At 42.5% G+C, this 20,677-nt stretch overlaps 1 protein-coding gene across 1 annotated transcript in view; it reads right to left on the bottom strand.

Moving 5' to 3' along the window:
* The window catches only part of LOC125285733 (sodium/hydrogen exchanger 3-like), a 36,392-nt gene that overhangs the window by 1,694 nt on the left and 14,021 nt on the right, over nt 1–20,677 (bottom strand). The window contains exons 2-15 of the mRNA XM_048230302.1: nt 11,654–11,956; nt 9,852–10,012; nt 9,499–9,577; nt 8,986–9,163; nt 8,449–8,669; nt 8,075–8,277; nt 6,970–7,059; nt 6,563–6,633; nt 6,108–6,237; nt 3,044–3,186; nt 2,416–2,530; nt 1,391–1,564; nt 1,071–1,125; nt 443–541 (exon numbers count right to left, since the gene is read on the bottom strand). Of these exons, the coding sequence (XP_048086259.1) occupies nt 443–541; nt 1,071–1,125; nt 1,391–1,564; nt 2,416–2,530; nt 3,044–3,186; nt 6,108–6,237; nt 6,563–6,633; nt 6,970–7,059; nt 8,075–8,277; nt 8,449–8,669; nt 8,986–9,163; nt 9,499–9,577; nt 9,852–10,012; nt 11,654–11,956 (2,022 nt within the window). The remainder of the gene's footprint in view (nt 1–442; nt 542–1,070; nt 1,126–1,390; nt 1,565–2,415; nt 2,531–3,043; nt 3,187–6,107; nt 6,238–6,562; nt 6,634–6,969; nt 7,060–8,074; nt 8,278–8,448; nt 8,670–8,985; nt 9,164–9,498; nt 9,578–9,851; nt 10,013–11,653; nt 11,957–20,677) is intronic.

Raw genomic sequence — 20,677 nt, 5'->3', positions numbered from 1 at the left:
TTCAGGCAAAGAGTTGCCCTTCCCTGTACTGCCCATTATCGCTGTTGCCCACCACATCCGACTCTGTCTTTATATGGCATGTAATTCTGATCAAGCTTTGATATGTACAGTGGGTTGCATATGTTTACACCCCCGTGCTAAATTTGACTAAAAACAGGAAAAAAAAGTCATCTTTTGGAAATTTATCTTTATGCCTTATTTTAAAAAAAATAATTTGCCTTGATTTAAAAAAAATACTATCCTATATATAACTATACTTCTTTGGAATTAAAATAGCCCCACATCATCACATACCCTTCACCATACCTAGAGATTGACATGGTTTTATATCAGCTAGCCTAATAGCTGGTTTGATTTGGATTGAGAGATGATCTTATGGAAAGTACCCCATGGCAATTATAAAATACCTTTCATATGTATGTGTCTGTGCAGGTGATCTTACCTCCCACAGTGTAGGGTGGTAACCTGAAGGAGTATCCGCCCGCTGTGGCCCCCTCGCCTCCTGATGCACTGTCCCCTTCTGAGACCGAGAACTCGAAATCTGCTCCACAGAAACAAAAGAGAAATCGCGAACAAATATAATAACAAATATATATATATATATATATATATATATATATATATATATATATATATATATATATATAAAGAATTAACAAATATATATATAAAGAATTAACAAATATATATATATATAAAGAATTAACAAAAATATATATATAAAGAATTAACAAATATATATATATATAAAGAATTAACAAATATATATATATAAAGAATTAACAAATATATATATATATATATATATATATATATAAAGAATTAACAAATATATATATAAAGAATTAACAAATATATATATATATATAAAGAATTAACAAATATATATATAAAGAATTAACAAATATATATATATAAAGAATTAACAAATATATATATATATAAAGAATTAACAAATATATATATAAAGAATTCCATAATGACAAATATGGTGAAGATGGGTGGCTGTATAGAGTGATGAGCTTGATCACTAGCTGACAAACAAACTAAAAACGGAAGGTGAGCCTCACCTTCATCGCCATAGGGATGGCTTTTGCTTCTGTTTGTGGGGTTTCCATTGGCCATCTGCAGAGAGATCACATCACTGTAGCTGAAGTGTTTGTTTGGTTTGGACCCAAAAAGACGGAATGCATTTCACTGGGAAGATTAATCTAAAATTCTGTGTTAGCACAATGGCTTTTTCAATCCTAACGACTAAAGAAAGATAGACAGCAAGATAGATAGACTTTACTAATTTACTAAAATAGTATCAAAATAAAATGAAACGTAGGCTACAATTTAAGATACAGCAAACTGAGTAAATGGCCGAGGTTCTTCGTTGACCTCTGACCTTTTGCTGTCGCTCCTTCTGTGGGTGCTTGGTGATTATCTTGCCCGGTGCGACGCCCATCTTAGCCGACTTAAAGGACTCCAATCGACTCCTCATTGTCCTCTGGAAGATCTCCTGGACCTCGTCTTCGTTCTGGTTAATGCTGAAGTTGCTCCTGCTGTACTTGTGATGGTGCTGAGGGAACGGCGGAGGGAAAAAGACGGAGAGCAAAGCAAACTCATTTCACTCTAGTGGCCCACTGGTTAGCACTCTGGACTTGTAACCGGACCAGTGGGCCGCGGCTGAAGTGCCCTTGAGCAAGGCACCTAACCCCTCACTGCTCCCCGAGCGCCGCTGTTGTAGCAGGCAGCTCACTGCGCGGCTGAAGTGCCCTTGAGCAAGGCACCTAACCCCTCACTGCTCCCCGAGCGCCGCTGTTGTAGCAGGCAGCTCACTGCGTGGCTGAAGTGCCCTTGAGCAAGGCACCTAACCCCTCACTGCTCCCCGAGCGCCGCTGTTGTAGCAGGCAGCTCACTGCGCGGCTGAAGTGCCCTTGAGCAAGGCACCTAACCCCTCACTGCTCCCCGAGTGCCGCCGATGTAGCAGGCAGCTCACTGCGCCGGGATTAGTGTGTGCTTCACCTCACTGTGTGTTCACTGTGTGCTGTCTGTGTTTCACTAATTCACCGGGAAAAATGCAGAGACCAAATTTCCCTCACGGGATCAAAAAAGTATCTATACTTATACTATACTTATACTAGCATGACCGTAAAGACTGCTGGCATTATAGTTTTGAAGCATAGATCAAAATCGTAATTGATCATGATTCAAGAGTATAACTTTAAGTTGTGTGTAATCATTAATAGGAAAAAGAATTTAAGAATTGAATTGGAAAGTTTACATAGGTAGTTTTTCAATGAACACCACACTGAAATCCTCTGAACTCTCTGATGCACTGGCAACATAATTCATAGCCAGGATCCCTGTGCTAGAGTATTTATTGTTTGTTTGTGTGTTATTGTTTGTTTGTTTGTTTGTGGTCCATACCTGTTTCCTGCTCCTGTACAGGTGCTGCTGAAGCAAGTTATGGGCGTCTCCCTCCATTTTGCCCTGACTGTCCTGCTCGTGAAGGTCCAGAGACACAGAGGGTATGGTGTCCTGCCTTAAAGAGCCAGAAGCCAAGCTCAGAAACGCACACACACACATGCACAAACTGGCAACTACCGAAATAACACATTAAATAAAACATAACATTTGTCACTTTTATTTAATTACAGTTGATGTATACCATTAACATAAAGAGCTGAAACGTTAATGTTAAGTGCATAAAATACAAAAAAAAATATATATATATAAAAATCAAAACATCAGAAAACCCCAAGTATATATTGGGCATCCCGGGTGATTATGAGTGCCAGACTTTTGATCAGCACAGGCCTGCCAATACTGTTCAATACTGAATGGGCCATTATGTTAAACCTGCCATTATAAGAGCAGCAGTCAAATTGTCTGCTGTTGTAGTCTGACATTTGTGATTAGTCCCACAACCCCTGGGGACTTTTGAAGTAGTATGAAGTGCAGTATGAAGTAGTTTAGAGTAATACTACTCCTATAAGGACCCCCATCAGACTCACACCGTTGAAATGACCCATGCTGTAGTGCACTCTATACTCACAAGATGGAAGACATAGGAACATGCTCCGTGTCCACCATGATGTCTGGCATAACGTCCTCAATGTCTTTGCCAAATTTCTTCTTGAAGTCCACCTGGGCGTCATCGTTGCCCCGCAAGAACGCCAGAGAGCCCCTGCGCTCACCCTGTGACCAGCAGGGGGAGCTATTATCAATTACCTCACAGAGATGATTCACACCTCATATAAACAGAACTTGAAACCTGGAAACCATTTCATGAGATTTTATTTAGAGTTGTGTTGTTGTTTACAGTTTTGTTGTTTACAGTTGTCCTGTCAAAAAGCACCATGAATAGTCAGCACGTATTGACTTATCGTTATATGAAATTGTCTCGTATGAGTCTCTTGTTTATGTTGTGAGACTGCAGTTAAAAACCCAAAATCAACACACTGCAAAAAATAAAATCTAACTAAGTCCAATTCTTCTTAAATTAAGTCAAATGATTTTACGAGAAAGTGCTAGGTAAGTATCTTTATACTGAACAACCTTCTGGATCCAAATCAGTCTGGGTTCAAAAGCGGCCACTCTACCGAAACGGCTCTGCTGTCTGTAACAGAAGCCTTAAAAGAAGCCAGGGCGACCGCTCGGTCATCAGTACTCATTCTGCTTGACTTATCGGCTGCCTTTGACACGGTTAATCACCGTATCCCTCTCTCTCGCTGACATGGGAATCTCCGGTTCTGCTCTCTCCTGGTTTGAATCCTACCTCACAGGGCCTTCGTTTAGCGTATCATGGCTTGGTCAGCTATCCGCACCTCACCATCTCACCACAGGGGTCCCCAGGGCTCAGTGCTGGGCCCCCTCCTCTTTGCTATCTACACCACCTCCTTGGGACAGATTATCCGTTCGCGCACGGCTTCTCATACCACTGCTATGCAGGCGACACACAGCTCTATCTGTCCTTTCCACCTGGCCCACCCCCTGGTTTCAGCACGGATCTCGGATTGCCTTTCAGACATAGCTACATGGATGAAGGCACACCACCTCCAGCTGAACCTCTCAAAGACTGAACTGCTGGTCATCCCAGCTAAACCTACCATACACCACGACATCAACATCAAATTTGACTCCCTGTCTGTTTCACCGACCAGGACTGCAAGAAATCTAGGAGTTGTTCTTGACAACCAACTAAACTTCTCAGATCATGTTGCCTCAGTCACCCGGTCATGCCGTTTTGCACTCTACAACATACGGAAAATCAGGACTTACTTGACTCAAGATGCTACCCAACTTCTGGTTCAGGCAATAGTCATCTCACGACTCAACTACTGCAATGCCCTCCTGACAGGTCTCCCAGCCTGCGCAGTGAAACCACTTAAGATGATCCAGAATGCGGGCGGCGCCTGGTCTACAACCAACCCAAAAGGGCACATGTTACCCCGCTGCTCATCCAGCTACACTGGCTACCTATGGCGGCCCGCATCAAATTCAAGTCTCTAGCGGCTTGCCTACAAAGTAGTCTCGGTTCTGCTCCCACCTACTTGAATGCCCTCATACAGACTTACACTACCTCCAGACCGCTGCGCTCCTCTGACGAACGGCGTCTAGCTCTACCACCCGGTGCAGCTCAAGCCAATCAAACTTTTCTCATCTGTTGTTCCTCGTTGGTGGAACACACTGCCAGTTCCTACAAGGGCAGGGACATCCTTTTCCACTTTCAAAAACTCCTGAAGACCCAGCTCTTTAGAGAACATCTACTCTCATAGCAACACTTACAACAAGTCTTACTGATCCTAGCACTCACCAGCCGTTTTAAACTGACAAGTAACTGTTAAAAAACAGCACTCACCGGGCACTTATTCTTACTGTAGGCCTACTCTAATGTTTTTTAAACTGTCCTAAAATTGTGAGAATTGTTCTAAAACTTACTGTTTACCATGTTGTTAGTCGCTTTGGTTAAAAGCGTCAGCCAAATGTAATGTAATGTAAATGTAATGTAATGAAAATAATACCAACTAGATTTTCTGATCTTGATATAAGATTAACAACACCTGGGCCCACTTCCCCGAAAGCATCTTAAGCCTAAGAGCGTCGTGAAGTCCCTCTTCTGAACGATCTTAAGATTTGCCGACTGTTTCCCGAAACCATCGTAGCTTAAGAGCATCATTGAAAACACTCGTAGATCTACGAGTGCTCCAGAGTACTTCGTTACCCGGCTAAGAGCGTCTTAACAGTACTTCTCACTGAGGTTACCAACAGGACATACAGAGGAATTACAACTTAGAATACATAATCCAATTTACGTTCCCATTCTTTATTGTGTTTACCTGTGATGAATCAGATTTTAGCGTGCAAAATAGCCTACATTTAATGGTCAAAATAATGTGATGAAAAGCGGACAAAAATGCAATCAAGTTATGAAACGAGACGTTGCCAGAATAGTTTGACATTATCTTTGCTAAGTGAATATTTTATTAGGCCTATGAGGTAAAAAGCAGAGAAAGCAACATGTGGTTTAGTCTGTAGCCTACTGCATCAAAATCTAAGCCTACACATTTGCTCTCTTTCTTACTCGACTTCTTTCTTATCTTCAAATGTGTTTTTAAGTGGCACCGCGAAAAATTATTGCATGGTGCAACAATCTAATCTTAAAATAATTACAATTATTTATGTCTCTGTGTGGTATATAACCTACTTGGGATGCTTACATGCAGATGTCAAAGTGTTTCTATTTTCGTATTGATGTGAATTAATGTGTAGATCCGAAGTTTAAATGGTAGGTCTATAGCTGTGACGTGCAGTCACCTGACATCACCGTCAAATCAGAGGATATTTCAGAACTATTAACGTGCACAGCTCCCCTTAAGAGCAGTGCATGCGCGTTCACGCTACGAGCATGTTCGGGAAACAGTCGGGAAAACCAAACGAACGATCATAAGATGAATCGTAGAAAACCCTCTTAAGAGCGTGTCTCCGTCGTTATCGGGGAAGTGGGCTCTGGCTCTTAACCTACTCTCCCCTGCTGCAAATATACAATGTAAAACTCTACATCATGCTAGGAAGAGCCTGAAGAATTGGAAATCCCCTCACTGGTTCTGTTTTCTCACCTCTGAGACGTAGTTCATGGCGTCCTCCAGGTTGAGCTTGTGAAAAATGCCAAACAGGTAGTCTCTAGTCTTCCTGGATTTGGGTTTCATTAATAACCAGCTGATGTACTTCTCCTCGAAACGATTCCACCTAATGGAGACAAAAAATGTTACACCTTTTTAGCAACTGAATGTTTTTTCCAAGAACCATACTTGATAGAATTCTTTACATTATAAATCCAAAAATGAATCCCTTAATACTGTATATTCATCTTTCTCTCTAGGAATCTATCCTACGGAATCTCTAAAAGGACATGTGCATGTGTTTATGTGCAAGGGACATGTGTTTTTCTTTTTTCTTTTTTTCTAGGTTTTTGGTGAGCATGATAATATAAGCTGGTGCACACCAGAAACTTACAAAAAATTGCACATATCCCTTTAGGGGCTCCATACTATCCTACAAACAAAAAGCCTACCCTCTGGTCCACCAGTTGTCTCCGATCTGTCCACAGATGTCTTCTACAGCGCACAGTAGGTGTTCAAAAGCCTGCATGGGAGGTCAAAGAGAGGGTGAGTGAGAGAGTGAAGGAGAGGACTTTCAAATAATATCCTCATCTCAGAACAAAACACACTTCTTTATCTCGCCCAGAGATCTTTTCTCAGATCATGAGTATGACATGCTAGAGAAATCTGTTTGCACAGTGTGGAGTTTCCTTGTCTGTATTTGAAATCGCAGATATCAAAAGAAATCATGGCTTGTGTTTGTGGCATGCCTGTTGTGTGTTGTGAGTCGTTATGATTCCATGTGTTGTGGATTTCACTCTATATATTGTACACATTTTCTTTTTCTGTACAAGAGGTACATGAAGGCATGTAGACTCACTCTGTTGTTGACTTTCTCCACCAGCTTGAGATCAGAGTGTTCCGCTCTCTTCACCTTCAGCCACTGCACCAAAGGCTTCATGGTGATGCCCTGACCGACAGGAGTCAATCACACTCATCAGAGTCAGTACAGAGATCACACTCTTATACACATACTGAGTGACTATGACTACGATACGAGTCCAAGCATAACGTTACATTCAGGGGTGTAGTGGAGGCCAAATGCAAGTAAACGCAGTTTATCCACCTCTGAAATTTCAGAAATAGAGTTTATCCACCTCTCAAAAGTATGAGTCACCATCTGTATGTACCATGTACACTCATCAACACTCTAGGAACCATTTAATACCACTGGTATTGTTATAAACATTGGACAATAACCTCCACCACCATCAAACATGTTCTCTGAATGCTTTTTTCCAATCCAATACCACATGGCCCAATCCACCTTACAGTAGTTTACCCACCTCTTATTTTAACACTACACCCCTGGTTACAAACAACTGGTGTGTATGCATTTGCAGTGTGGACATGGTGTTACTGGTACATAAATTAGTGTTCATTCTGTGACCCGGATATGTATAACTAAGCAGTAAACATTAGTAAGCTATAGTTTCAGAATGCAGCTCAAATGGAAGATAAAGTAATTTCCTGTATAAGCCGCATTGTGTATAAGCCGCAGGACAATGTTTTATGCAAGTTAAAAGAAACAAAATCATATTAATACCAACTGCCCCTGTGTATCAACCAACACTGGCCTCAGGCATAGGGTCAGCAATAGGCTACTGGTAAAAGATGGTTGACCCCATCTCTCTCTTTCCCGCTTGCTTCCTGTCAGTCTCTCTACTATCCTGTCAGATTAAAGGCATAAAAAGCCTCCCCCCACCCCCCCAAAAAGCCTTAGGTTGATAAGCCTAGCATTTAGCATAGGTTAGCATTAGCAATACAGGTAAAAGATGGTTGATAAATAAGCACATCAACCCCTTCATTTAGTGCTCAATGGGTGCGGATGTGCACCAACTTCTTATACCGTAATATCTTATACCGTAATTTCCCAACTATTAGCTTATACATTTATTTTGCAACATTTCTTCACAAGGCCTCACCTGTAAGATCACAGTGAAGTAGATGACTATGAGCGTGGTGCTGATCATGAGGTTCTTCTCGGGGATCTTCTTCTCATTGAGCATCACAGCCAGGCCGTAGGCCACCGCTCCTCGCAGGCCACCGTACGACATCACTACCTGGTCAATGAGACTGATGGGCACCAGGCGGTACTTATTCAAGATCCACGTCAAGAAGAAGACACCTGTGGGAAAAAAACACATAGGACACACGCATGGTCAAAGCACAGATGCAGGTATCACACACATTAAGCACATACACACCCTCACATAAAACACACGCTCACACACACACACATATATTGTTTCATACAACACACATACGTTTCACATCATCACATGTTGTTTCTGCTCACCCATGACCCTGTACACGAGGATGAAGAAGATGGTGAGCAGGATGAAGCCAGTGTTCCACACCCAGATGGCTTTATCGATGGCCGTGATGCCAAGGAAGACGAAGATCATGGTCTCGGAGCCGTTGGCAAACACCTTCATCACGTAGCGCACTGTGATCACGGACCTCTCGTCCATGTTGGCATTGATGTACTTCTGGCAGCACACCCCACAGAATGTTATCCTGCAATCACAGAGTTCCACTATCGGTCATTAGAATGTTATCCTGCAATCACAGAGTTCCACTATCGGTCATTAGAATGTTATCCTGCAATCACAGAGTTCCACCATCGGTCATTAGAATGTTATCCTGCAATCACAGAGTTCCGCCATCGGTCACTAGGTCTGGATCCTCTAAAGCAGGTTGAGATGTGCTTACTGACAAAGGTCACACAATGAACAAAATTACCTTGGTCTGAATGACATTGTTGTGTGTGTGCATGTGTGTGTGTGCGTTTGTGAGTGTTGAGTGAGAGAGAGAGAGTGTGTGTTCCCCTTACGACAGGATGGCTGAGAGGGAGAGCATCTCTGCGGTCAGGTAGGACAGGTAGCCCAGCACAAAGATGAAGCCGGCCTCAATGATCTGGATGTTCTTGGTGTACCTGGTGAGTAGAGAGAGCAGGATGGCAAACACCACACCCACCAGGGCCCCTCCGAAAGCCACCACGAAGAACGAGACTGAGGGGTGGAGAGAGGAGAGGAAGAGGAGCAAACAGTGTGTCCAATTAGACAGAATGAGGCAAGTCCATCTGGTTATGGTTATGGTTATGGGATTTGGCAGATGCTTTTGTTCAAAGCGACATACAAATAACAACAATACAATAGTTACATTTGACAGTAAACAGTTTAAAAAGTTACAGATCTGCCTATAGGTATGCCTTTAGACCCCTTCTTGTTAGATTTGGAATTAAATAATAATAATAATAATAATAATACGTAATAATATATTTTATTTTTATAGCGCTTTTCAATACTCTACTGTGACAGCAGATGTAAGACTCTAATGTTCTTACTTATGCCTCTGATGATTTGCACAGCATCAATGTTAGCCGCTCCCAGGGACACGAAAGCATCACAAACGTTGTAAAGCACCTATGCAAGAGAAAAAAAACATCAGATCCATAGATAGATCTGTTCCAGCTTCATATCACTACATGAGGAACATTATCAGTCATGGCATTTGCTCCTCTGTAAATATTTACCAAACTTTGGGAACTATGTTAATCCTCTGACCACGGTTTAGTTTAACCTTATAAATAATTTTAATAGGGTACAGATAATCTTATGTAAATGTATCCACTCTGTTCTAGAAAGTGTGCGTGTGTGTGTGTGTGTGTGTGCGTGTGTAACCTTGCAGAAAACTGACCACTGTGACCCCGTCATTGAGGAGTGACTCTCCGAAGACCAGGATGAAGAGGACCTCATTGACGTGCACCTCCTCAAACACGGCAATCACAGCCACAGGATCCACAGCGGAGAGCAGGCTCCCATAGAGCAGGAACTGCAGCAGGCCGATGTTGAGATCACCTGCAGAAGAACCAAGGTCATGACCTCTCACCTCAGAACACTGCTTTTGTTTTTTGTTTTTTAACATACTTTTTATTGAGAACACTGCTTTTGTTAATCTTCTACTTCAATGCTTTACCACATTTCTGGGGGGAGGAGTTGGGTCTGTCATGTCCATGTGTAACACACCCTATCAAAATGTTCAGGGGTATTATGGGTAGAGTGGATGAGGTGGAGTTCATTAAATTCGTGCTCAGTAAGCAACAGACGTGTCTATGTGTGGTCCATATTATTTAGATAAAATTCTGCAATATCTCCTTAATTCATAAGTAAAGTTGAGATATAACAGGGTCCCGCTTCAACGGTTTGTGTCCAATCAATTATTATGATTATCAGATGAAAAGGCTAGCGTTATTTTTCAATACCTTCTCTCTTAGTCAAAACAACTGTGGTACTACTACTTTGAACGCCACTATGAGCGTTCTTTTATGTGCTTTTATACAATTATGTTGCATAACACGGTACCCATGTTTGGGTGTGTTTTTCATTTCACCAGAGAATGTCTAATAAGGGGAGAACTGCCACTCTCGGAAAACTTCCGGTTTCTGAACTGGTTGCAGTTCCTCCTGTGGTTCCACATGAGGACGCTCGTCCACGAGTGCAGAATGCATGGAGGTCTATGGAGCTGTTCCCCTCAAAATCCACTTTTCTCGGGTTATAATTTTTTTTCAAGTAATTTGAATATTGTATTCGAAAGGGGAGGTAAAAAAAATACACTTGGTTGAGTATTATATTTTTTAAAGTCACTTAATTGTTCTAAAAAGCCTTTCAAACGTGTCAATGACGTCACTCATTATCACAATGCTAGCGTGTTATGGGCAACAACAACCCAACCTGTAAGAAATCAAAAGGACATAAGCACTCGTTCTTTCAACTTTTGACCTATAACCCATGTTGAAGCTACACAAACTACAATCAAATCTGAGATTTGTCAACGACAATCAGGTGAAAGAGACAAATTTAGCCGTCTAGCTCCATTGACTCCAATTCATTCTGTACTCATGGCGATCGCCCCCAGTGGAACTCTGGTGGAACTGCAACCAAAATTCGGTACAATGGGACTTAATACGGAGTGGCCAGGCTCTCTGTAGACGGGCTCTGATTTCACCTATGGGTTTGTCCCTGGATATTTAAAACCCCTTTAACCTTTGACCTTCTAGGACAGGGGTTCTCAATGTTTTTGGTTCCAAGGACCCCTTTTGGGGGAGAAAATATTCCGAGGACCCCCTCATAGCCGTAACAATTAAGCATGTCATTTGTATTCTCTGAAGTTGTGGACAGGTCCACTATCCCATGTTTTTTTGGCAGATGTGCAACTTCATCTTTTGTCAGTTTTGGATTTTGTATCACTTGACAACATGGACTCACTCAAACATTTCTACACATTCATCAGCTAGCTGGCTAACAAATAAGCCAAGCTAAGCAGTAGTAGGAATGGTTCTTCATGATCTAAGTTTTATGGTTGAAAAGGGGCATCATCTGTAGATATTAATTTTTAAAATGATAAAACTCAATTTTATGATTTCAAGCAAATTATATTGCGGACCCCTTGGCTATGGGTCGCGGACCCCACTTTGAGAACCACTGTTCTAGGACACTCACCCATGGCGCCCCCTAGGTAGCAGCCCCACATAGAGATCCCCACGGCAGCCGCGTTCCAGCATGTTCCGATGACGGCATAGATGAGGATGGCGCCTAGGTTGCTGAAGAAGAGCTTGTTGGGCATGAAGTAGCCGGTGTCCAGGATGATCTGGGGCAGCAGGTAGAAGAAGAAGACGGTGGGCGTCAGTGTGAAGGTCTGGACGTTGTTTGCGCCCCACACAATCCCGCCCAGGACGAAGCCGATGAAAATGAGCAGTCCACTCTCGGGGAACACGCTGGTCACACGATGGTCCAGCTCAAACACTGCAGGTGAGAGAGAGACACACACACACAGCGGGAGAGAGAGAGGTTCAGTCTTTCATTGAATCATTCCTTTCCCCCATGTTTAAGTCTAATTTGCAGCAGCCCACAGATAACACATCGTAATGGGAATATATTGACAGGAGCAGCAGTGGCCTTGGAGAGCCAAAGGTTGTCTAGTGACCCATAGGATTGAGCTTTAAAAAAAGTCCTCTAAATGTCCCTCATGGTGCATAATCTCATGGTACATAGCTGATCTGTACAATTGGGTTCATATGGGGAAGCCATGTGGATATTAAATCAAATTCATTTCAGCAGTAGTTTGTATAACAAGGCTGTTTATTTTTCCACTCTCTTTGCTAAGGTCACGGCAACCATTACAGAAGAAATCTTAATGTCCGCTTTGAGGTGATATTTTGTTTATTTTGGTTTGTGAATGATTGACACCTCTAGTGTGAAATATAGTCTCTACAGCCAGACTTCAAAGGCGGTGTTAACTTTATTAACCTTTGGTGCATTATTAACCTTTGAGAAATTATAAAGGGTTGGGCAAGTGAAACAAAGTTGTTTTTGTTTGATTTCATCAAGACTCTACTTGAAGTTATGTTTAGAAAAGGGTAAGTCAGGTGATTTAACAAGATGATATCCATAAATGGGGGTAATACTTTGCTGACTAATATTTGATTAATTTATGGTTTCTCTTTTCAAAAAGACTAGGACTTGCAATGTCCTGCACTGACCTTTTTGCTGTTGGTACAGAAAAATATATGAAGACGAGGAGACAGCAGGGGAAATGGAAGAAGAACATTCCATTTACAATCCCACTTGTGTCACAATTCAATCTATTAAACTGAACCTCTTAAAATGTGCACATTAGAGCTCTTGTGTTCCAGACACATCCAAGCAACCACAAAGTACAACAACGTCCTGACACATCTCCCTCCAGAACACCAACATCTCAGCTATCTTCTGACGTCACACGCCAAACATGCTGCTTCTGCTGCTTTTACCTGTGGAATGCCTCTCGTCAAAACAGTAGAGTATTCCTGGAACAGCATGGTGCTCTGATAACGTGCGGTGAATCACTGCTAGTACTTGTCAACTTCTGTCTGCAAAGTCTGCAACCTTTCTGCAGCCTCTCTGCAACCGACCACCGCCTCCCCAGCCCCAGCCTCAACCACAGCCTCAGTGCTGGGTCCAACCTTTAGTCAAGTCAAGTCAAGTCAAGTCAAGTCACTTTTATTTATATAGCACATTTAAAAACAACAGAAATTGACCCAAAGTGCTTTACATGGCAATGAGAGGTTAGGCAACAGTTGAAACATAAAAAGGGGCCCAGGGATACACAGGTCTGACTAAAAAAATATAAAAAAGTAAAGGAAAATAATATTACATGAGTAGAATTAGGAAGTAGTACATTAGAAAAAAAAAATAGTAGTAATAATAATAATAAGATCAGTAGAATAGATAAAGTTAAAAAAAAATATATGATATAAAAATAAGAACATAAAATAAATGGAGTAAAACAGGTAAAATAGAGTAAGCAGGATATATATTGGTAGCTGTTACCTCCTCCAGAGTAAAATGTGGCGTCATTGTGTCAGAATTCCGATGATTTATCGCTATATTAAGATAAATAAAAAACTAAAAGTAAGTGGTAGATAAAAAATAAGTAAAAAGGTAGAGGGACACACACGCAAAACACAGGGGGCAGAATTAAAGGTTGTTAAAAGCAAGAGAGAAAAGGTACGTTTTTAAATTAGACTTAAAACTAGCAAGGGTAGTCGAGGACTTAATGTGGGGTGGGAGGGGATTCCATAAGTTTGGGCCAGCCACAGAGAAGGCCCGGTCACCTTTTGTTTCGAGACGTGTGCGGGGGACAGTTATGGTTATGGATTTAGCAGACGCCTTTGTCCAAAGCGAGTTAAGAGTTGTCTTGAAGATGACCGGGTCGACCTAGAGGTAGAGTGTGGAGAAAGGATTTCAGCAATGTAGGGAGGTGCTAGGCCATTAAGAGCTTTAAAAACAAAAAGTAAAATCTTAAAATCAATTCTAAATTTAACAGGAAGTCAGTGCAGCTGAGCCAGGACTGGTGTGATGTGCTCATGGCCGTAGCTACCATAGAGGACACCGAGGTCATGTCCTCGGTATTTTTTTCTTTACGTTTCGTTTCATTTATTAAGTAGGCTACAAATAGGCCTAGCCGACGAGACAATTATCTTTGCATCAACGGACCGTCACGTGACAGCCTACCTACATATCAAAACGAAAGTAGAGTCGAGGGCTGTGTACTAAACTAATTAACGAACGCAACGCAGCTCACATAGTTTAAAAATAAATTTCCAAATAAACTTGACGTTTTGTTAATTTCTGCAGTAGGCTAATCTCAATTCACCTGACCTCAACAAAGGCTGTCACAAAGTTAACGTTTGGAAAGCCAGCAGAAGAGCAGACAGAGAAGGAGGGAAGGTAAGAAATATAGGCCTAGGGCTACCAATGAGATGCTAAATAATGAAAATGTATGTTGAAATTCAGTGGAGATGCAGTTAGCTAACCTGCATCGAAAACGAAGCTATATCAATGTTATATAGGATGGATAATGTTGTGAAGGATATTATCTCATGGCACAAATATTAGGCTACTTATTGTCAAATTATATAAATTATTGTCCAGTAATTTAGAGACTTGTTGTTTTAAGAAATCCAACACAGGAGACAGGGGATAGAAATCAGGCAGTTGAGAAGAAAGAGGAGAAGAGGGAAATGATAGGTGAAGGGCCCCCCCAAGTGAGAGTCAAGATGTGACACTCACTGTGTGAAGGTAGCCTACAAGATCTGCAGCCTATGACCCTGCAAATTATGCAACATTTGCTACACTGATGAGGAGAAGCAGCTCATTCTTAATAACAGAAGGAGCAGGGTCCAGTATAAATATCCAAAGCCAATTTGGGAAAAGGCTCAGATATACAGGTGCAAAAAAAAAAAAAAAAAAAAAAAAATTGTGGAAAAGTGTGTTGGTTCAAGTTATAAACAAAACATGTTATAATCTGAACAAATATATGGTTGTTGGGGGGGGGGGGGCGAAGAACCTCCTAGCATTTTGGGGTGCCCAAATTTCTAGCGACGCCCCTGACCTCGGTATTTGAAAAATACTGGCTACGGCCTTGGATGTGCTCTCTCTTTTTAGTACCAGTAAGAAATCTGGCTGCTGCATTCTGGACCATCTGTAATTTGTGAATGTTGGATTGGGTCAGTCCTGTGTATAAAATATTGCAATAATCGAATCTGGAGGTAATAAAAGCATGTATAAGGGTTTCAAGGTCGTTTTGTGATAAAAACTTGAGATTAGCCAAGTGGAGTTGATAAAAAGCCACTTCGGAGCACACTGTTGATTTGTTTATTAAAATTTAGAGAGCTATCCAGCATGACACCAAGATTTCTAACCACGGAGTGCACATTTTTTGAGAGTGGACCAAGAGTACTGCTGAGGCTGGTGACAGAGGAGGGTGGACCAAATATGATTATTTCAGTTTTGCTGTCGTTGAGTTGTAGGAAATTGCAGGCCATCCAAGATTTAATATCATTGAGGCAGCTATGTAGTTAGCCACTGGGAGATAGATTTGGGTATCATCAGCGTAGCAGTGGTATTGGATGCCATATTTATCAAAAATGGAACTGAGGGGCAGCATGTATAAAGAGAAGAGGAGGGGGCCAAGGATTGAACCTTGGGGGAGCCCACATTTCATGGTAGCAGATGAAGATGAATGATTTCCCAATTTGACAGAAAAAGTCCTATCTTTGAGGTATGAGGTGAACCAGGTGAGTACAGTGCCCTGCAGACCAACTCTGTGTTCCAGCCTGCGCATCAAGATACCATGGTCAATGGTATCAAATGCAGCACTGAGATCTAATAAAACTAAGATGGCACAGGAACCAGAATCAGTGCAGATCAGAATGTCATTGTAAACTTTCAGTAGGGCAGATTCAGTGCTGTGGATAGCTCTAAAACCAGATTGGAATTTATCTATTAAATTAAAACTGTTTAGATATTCTGTGAGCTGCAGGAAAACCACTTTCTCTAAAATTTTGGAGATAAAAGGCAATTTTGAGATAGGTCTGTAATTTTTTAAATCGTTAGAGTCAAGGGAAGGCTTTTTTAGGAGAGGTTGCACAGTAGCATGCTTAAAAGAAGATGGGACAACACCAGTGGCTAGTGAACTGTTTACTATAGCCAGAATGAAAGGACAGATAATTGAATAGATATCTCTGAAGAGCTGAGAAGGAATGACATCTGAGAGGCAATGAGTGGGCTTCATTCGTGAGACAACCTGAGACAGCTCAGAGGAAGAAACTGGTACAAAGTGCTGGAGATGGCTGCTAATGGGGGGTTGATGCTCTGTAGGGTCAAGAGTAGAACAAAAGATATTGGCTCTTATTAAGTCAATTTTTGAATAAAATAGATTAAAAAAAAAATCACAAGCTTCGGTGGAGCTTTCAATAGAGTGGGCAGCAGGGTTTAAGATTAAGTTAATTGTTTTAAAAAGCACTTTGGGTCTGTGGGCATGCTTATTAATTATCTCAGCGTAGTAATCAGCTTTTGACTTTTTAACAGCAAGTTGATAGCTGTTTAGGCTATCACGCAAAAGATCATATGAAATTTGGAGCTTATCCTTCTTCCATCTGCGTTTAGCTTGTCTGCAGACACGCCGAAGAGCACGGGTGGTGTCATTTAGCCAGGGTAAAGCGGCCTTGGCTTTTCTAGGTGTCAGAGGTGCAACCTGATTCGAAGTGTCAGTGCAGGCTAAGTTAAAAAGAGCGGCTAAGTCATAAGTGTTTGAACAGGTGGAGAAAGAGACAGAGAGACTTGACGGGTGAGCCAAATTAAAATGATGAGAGAATTTTGACGCTGTGGCCGGGTTTAAGATCCGTGAGAGAGGGGGGGGGGGCTGAGTGGGGGAGGGTGGGAGCATACAAGTGTAGACTCAAAGTCAATCATGTGGTGATCTGATACACCAATATCGGATATGGTGAGATTGGCCACATCAAAACCAGAGGAGAGAACAAGGTCTAAGGTATGGCCCCTTTGATGGGTTGGACCAGACACTGACTGAGTTAGGTTAAAAGACTCTAAAACGTTAGAACTCATTGACCATTGGTTTAGTGGGACAGCATATGTGGATGTTAAAGTCCCCAACAATCAACAATTTATCTAAACGGGCGGCCATAGAGGAGAGGAGATCAGTGAACTCCTGAATAAATAGGCTACCAGTAGTTTTAGGAGGTCTGTATACTAAGGCACAAAGTAAAGGCATATGGACATTAAACAGTAGCAATTGCACTTCAAACGAGGAGTAGGCATTTGTGGGCAAAAAACGACATTTAAATGTGTTTTTGAATATTGTGGCTAGGCCACCTCCACGACCACAGGCCCTAGGAGTATTTAGAAAACCACAGTGTGGAGGGCATAGCTCTCCAAGTGGAGTGAGATCATTTGCATTAAGCCACGTTTCTGTTATGAACAGTACATCAAGTTTCCTAGTCGTGAAAAAGGATAAATGCCTTGTTAACTAACGACCGAGCGTTAAACAGGGCAAATTGAACAGGTGTAGTTAGCTCGGACGTGGTAGACGGCGTGAATCCTTGATACTTCAGTGGACGGAGCGAGGTTGTGCTAATTCCACGCGTCGGGCGAGATCTGGCAGTCGCGGGGCGAGAAGACCAATGCACTGGGATGCGCTTAGTAGATGTTGCAGACGCAGGCAGTGGGGACGGGGAGGGGGGGTGTTGGAGAAGATTCCGTGGCACAGCCGTATCATGCCATCGACGCCTAGTCGACGAGCGGGAGGGCAGCACCGAGATGATGGTAGGAATGGCACCAATCTTTAGACAATCTCCCCACTCCTCCCTGTGTTTGACTCAGACCCTGTCTCTCTATCCACATGACCTGAGAAGCCATGATGACTCATAATTATTTAATTAATGTAGTCAGTTATCTCGTCCGACCAGTGGTTGAACTACTGGTAGTGGTTGTGGTAGAGTTATAAATCTGATGCCTCATTCTACAGGGGATTCATGTGAGAAAGAAGCTAAGATCAGGCCTCATGTACATTTAAAAGACCATGGGTTGTTTTAGCAGGTAGCGCCAACATTTACAGAATTAATACTAACATCTATTGAAAGACATACAAAATTAATATGAGATAAAATAACAATTTCTTTTTCATTTTCAATAGCGGAGCAATGATTATTATACTGATACTCTATTATTGTATTGGCATGATTGCATAATGTCTATCCACATACACCAGCAGATGTTCCTTTGATGTTAAAACTTTTAAGTAAGTAAGTATATATACTCTTTTGATCCCGTGAGGGAAATTTGGTCTCTGCATTTATCCCAATCTGTGAATTAGTGAAACACACTCAGCACACAGTGAACACACAGTGAGGTGAAGCACAAACTAATCCCGGCGCAGTGAGCTGCCTGCATCAACAGCGGCGCTTGGGGAGCAGTGAGGGGTTAGGTGCCTTGCTCAAGGGCACTTCAGCTGTGCCTACTGGTCGGGGCTCGAATCGACTGCCCCAATCATTTTTTTGCACATTGCCCTAGCGATACCCACCCAGCTTAGCCATTCCTGCCACAAATATCCACAGCACCACCACATAGGGCTCCTGCACGTGTTTCCACTTGAATGTGACGATGGCCACCTCAGACACGTTGTGAGGTGGATGCCCAGACTCATGGATGTCAGAGCGCTGATGCCCAGCCTCCTCCTCTGCACGTCCAGATGACGCAGTGAGCACCCTGGGAGCGTTCTCCGGGTGACGCGTGGATCCATGGTGCCCGGTTTCGGACAGCAAGTGCTCACTGGATGCCCTCGAACTGCCCGCGGCTTGCACTACGAGGGTCAGGCAAGTAAACCACGCCACCCCCAACAGCACGGAGTGGGCAACGTGCATGGTGAGTCTCAGAGGACAAATGAGAGAGAGAGTGATGGGTTTTTCGTTCGCCGGACAGAAACTTCCAGAAATCTTCAGTAGTGGTCCGGCACAGCATCCAGTGTCAAGTCCTCAATAGAAAGCGTTCCAGCACAATAAAAAATATATGTAAATGTTAGTTCCTGTGCTGTTGTCCTAAGGTTAGTGCAATTCTGACTCTGATTCAGCCGCGATGCTAGTGTGATGTGGTTGTGGGCAGTTTCAGGAGGCTCCGACCGAAGTGGCCGAACAAGATGTCCTAATACTGTCCCTGCTCTACTCTGTCTGACTTTTTCCTCTCTCTCTCTCTCTCCCTCTCTCCCCCCTCTCTGTGTGGTCAGTAAGAGTCACTGAGGCGATGAGGGCAGAGGTCCTCTAAGTGAGAAAGTCAGCCTTTTTATACGGCACCTGCCTCCGTACAGGGAGGGACCCACGGACACCCACCCAGCCCCCCTTTAAAAACCTCAGACCGCCGGCCATCCCACGCCAGAAGAACAGTGACACACACGCCTGTCCAGTGAAACAAGCTTTAGTCGTGTCTCTGTTTGTCCTGCATAAGGTTGATAAACCTGAGGCTGGGAGGTCCTCTCGTCACTCATAACAAGCTGTACTGCCCAAGTCATACATTAAAAAGCCAGCGGTGGATATTTTCGGAGTCAGCAAGCTCCAATCCCTTGTGTCCTGAGTTCAAGGGCCTACTACTATAAGCCATACCGTACTATTCAATGTCATTATAATTCAATATATTGACATATCATTTTACACACAAGGTTATGTTTAGGGTGACCAGGTTGATAAAATCCAGGACAGATGGACGTTGATATTCTTAGAGTGCACAGTCACGTCTGACCTTGCTTATACATTTTTGAATGAGCAGAAATGATTGAATAGATGCATACTGACACGCTTGGACTCTTTCAGAATTCGGCACAGAGGTGTCCCTTAATGATTGACCAGTTTGTTTCACAACGTCTGTTAAAAGATTTTGACCCATGTGGATAAGTGAAGGATTCACACCACCTCACTCATTCCAACGGTCTGTGGATTGAAGATTCACGGTGAGTTTAATCTTGGGGGTTGCGTGGTAGGAAGAGGATTCTTACTACTGGAAATGAGTAATGAGTGAGTAACAAGCTCATCTCAAGTACTGCCATCCAAAATCACTCCAGTGGAAGATTACATATTTCAGCACTCTGTAGTGGAATGAAACATTCAAACGAATCAAAATCTGTGTCTTATTCAGTGTCATCAGCATTTGTCTGACTCTTCAGGCCGTTATTCTACTAGAAGAAAAGATGATCCAGTGTACACTTTATGTTGGAGGTTCATTAGAATGTAAATGTGTTCTGTCACAGGAAGTCAAACGTGTTCTGTCACAAGCAATGAGCACTGGACCCAACCAAAGATATGAACCTTACCTCCCAAGAAGTGTGAGAGAAACTGAAGAAAAAATGGCGTAGTAATGTAAATCTGAGTATCAGACATGTTGGGGATAACCAGTTGTCCTTTCAGGGTGCACAAGGCCTCAGTTGGTAGGTGCCTGGTAACCAGAATCCAGAGCTTCCCCTACAGGTACTCACCAATGCCAGGTGTAAAATGTTTTTGTGAGGTCTTGGACTTGGTCATTACAAGACCAATAGCTGAGAAACAAAGACATCTCAGGATTTGCTGATACACTCAGGATCTGCATTCTCCTTGGTCTCCCAATATCATTCATCATAAAAGATAATTTATTGGCCTACATTCG

This window comes from Alosa alosa, chromosome 20 (assembly GCF_017589495.1).
Source record: "Alosa alosa isolate M-15738 ecotype Scorff River chromosome 20, AALO_Geno_1.1, whole genome shotgun sequence".
NCBI classification, from domain to species: domain Eukaryota; kingdom Metazoa; phylum Chordata; class Actinopteri; order Clupeiformes; family Clupeidae; genus Alosa; species Alosa alosa.
The sequence above is the reverse complement of the archived record's forward strand: the minus strand, read 5'-3'. Positions and strand labels throughout refer to the sequence as shown.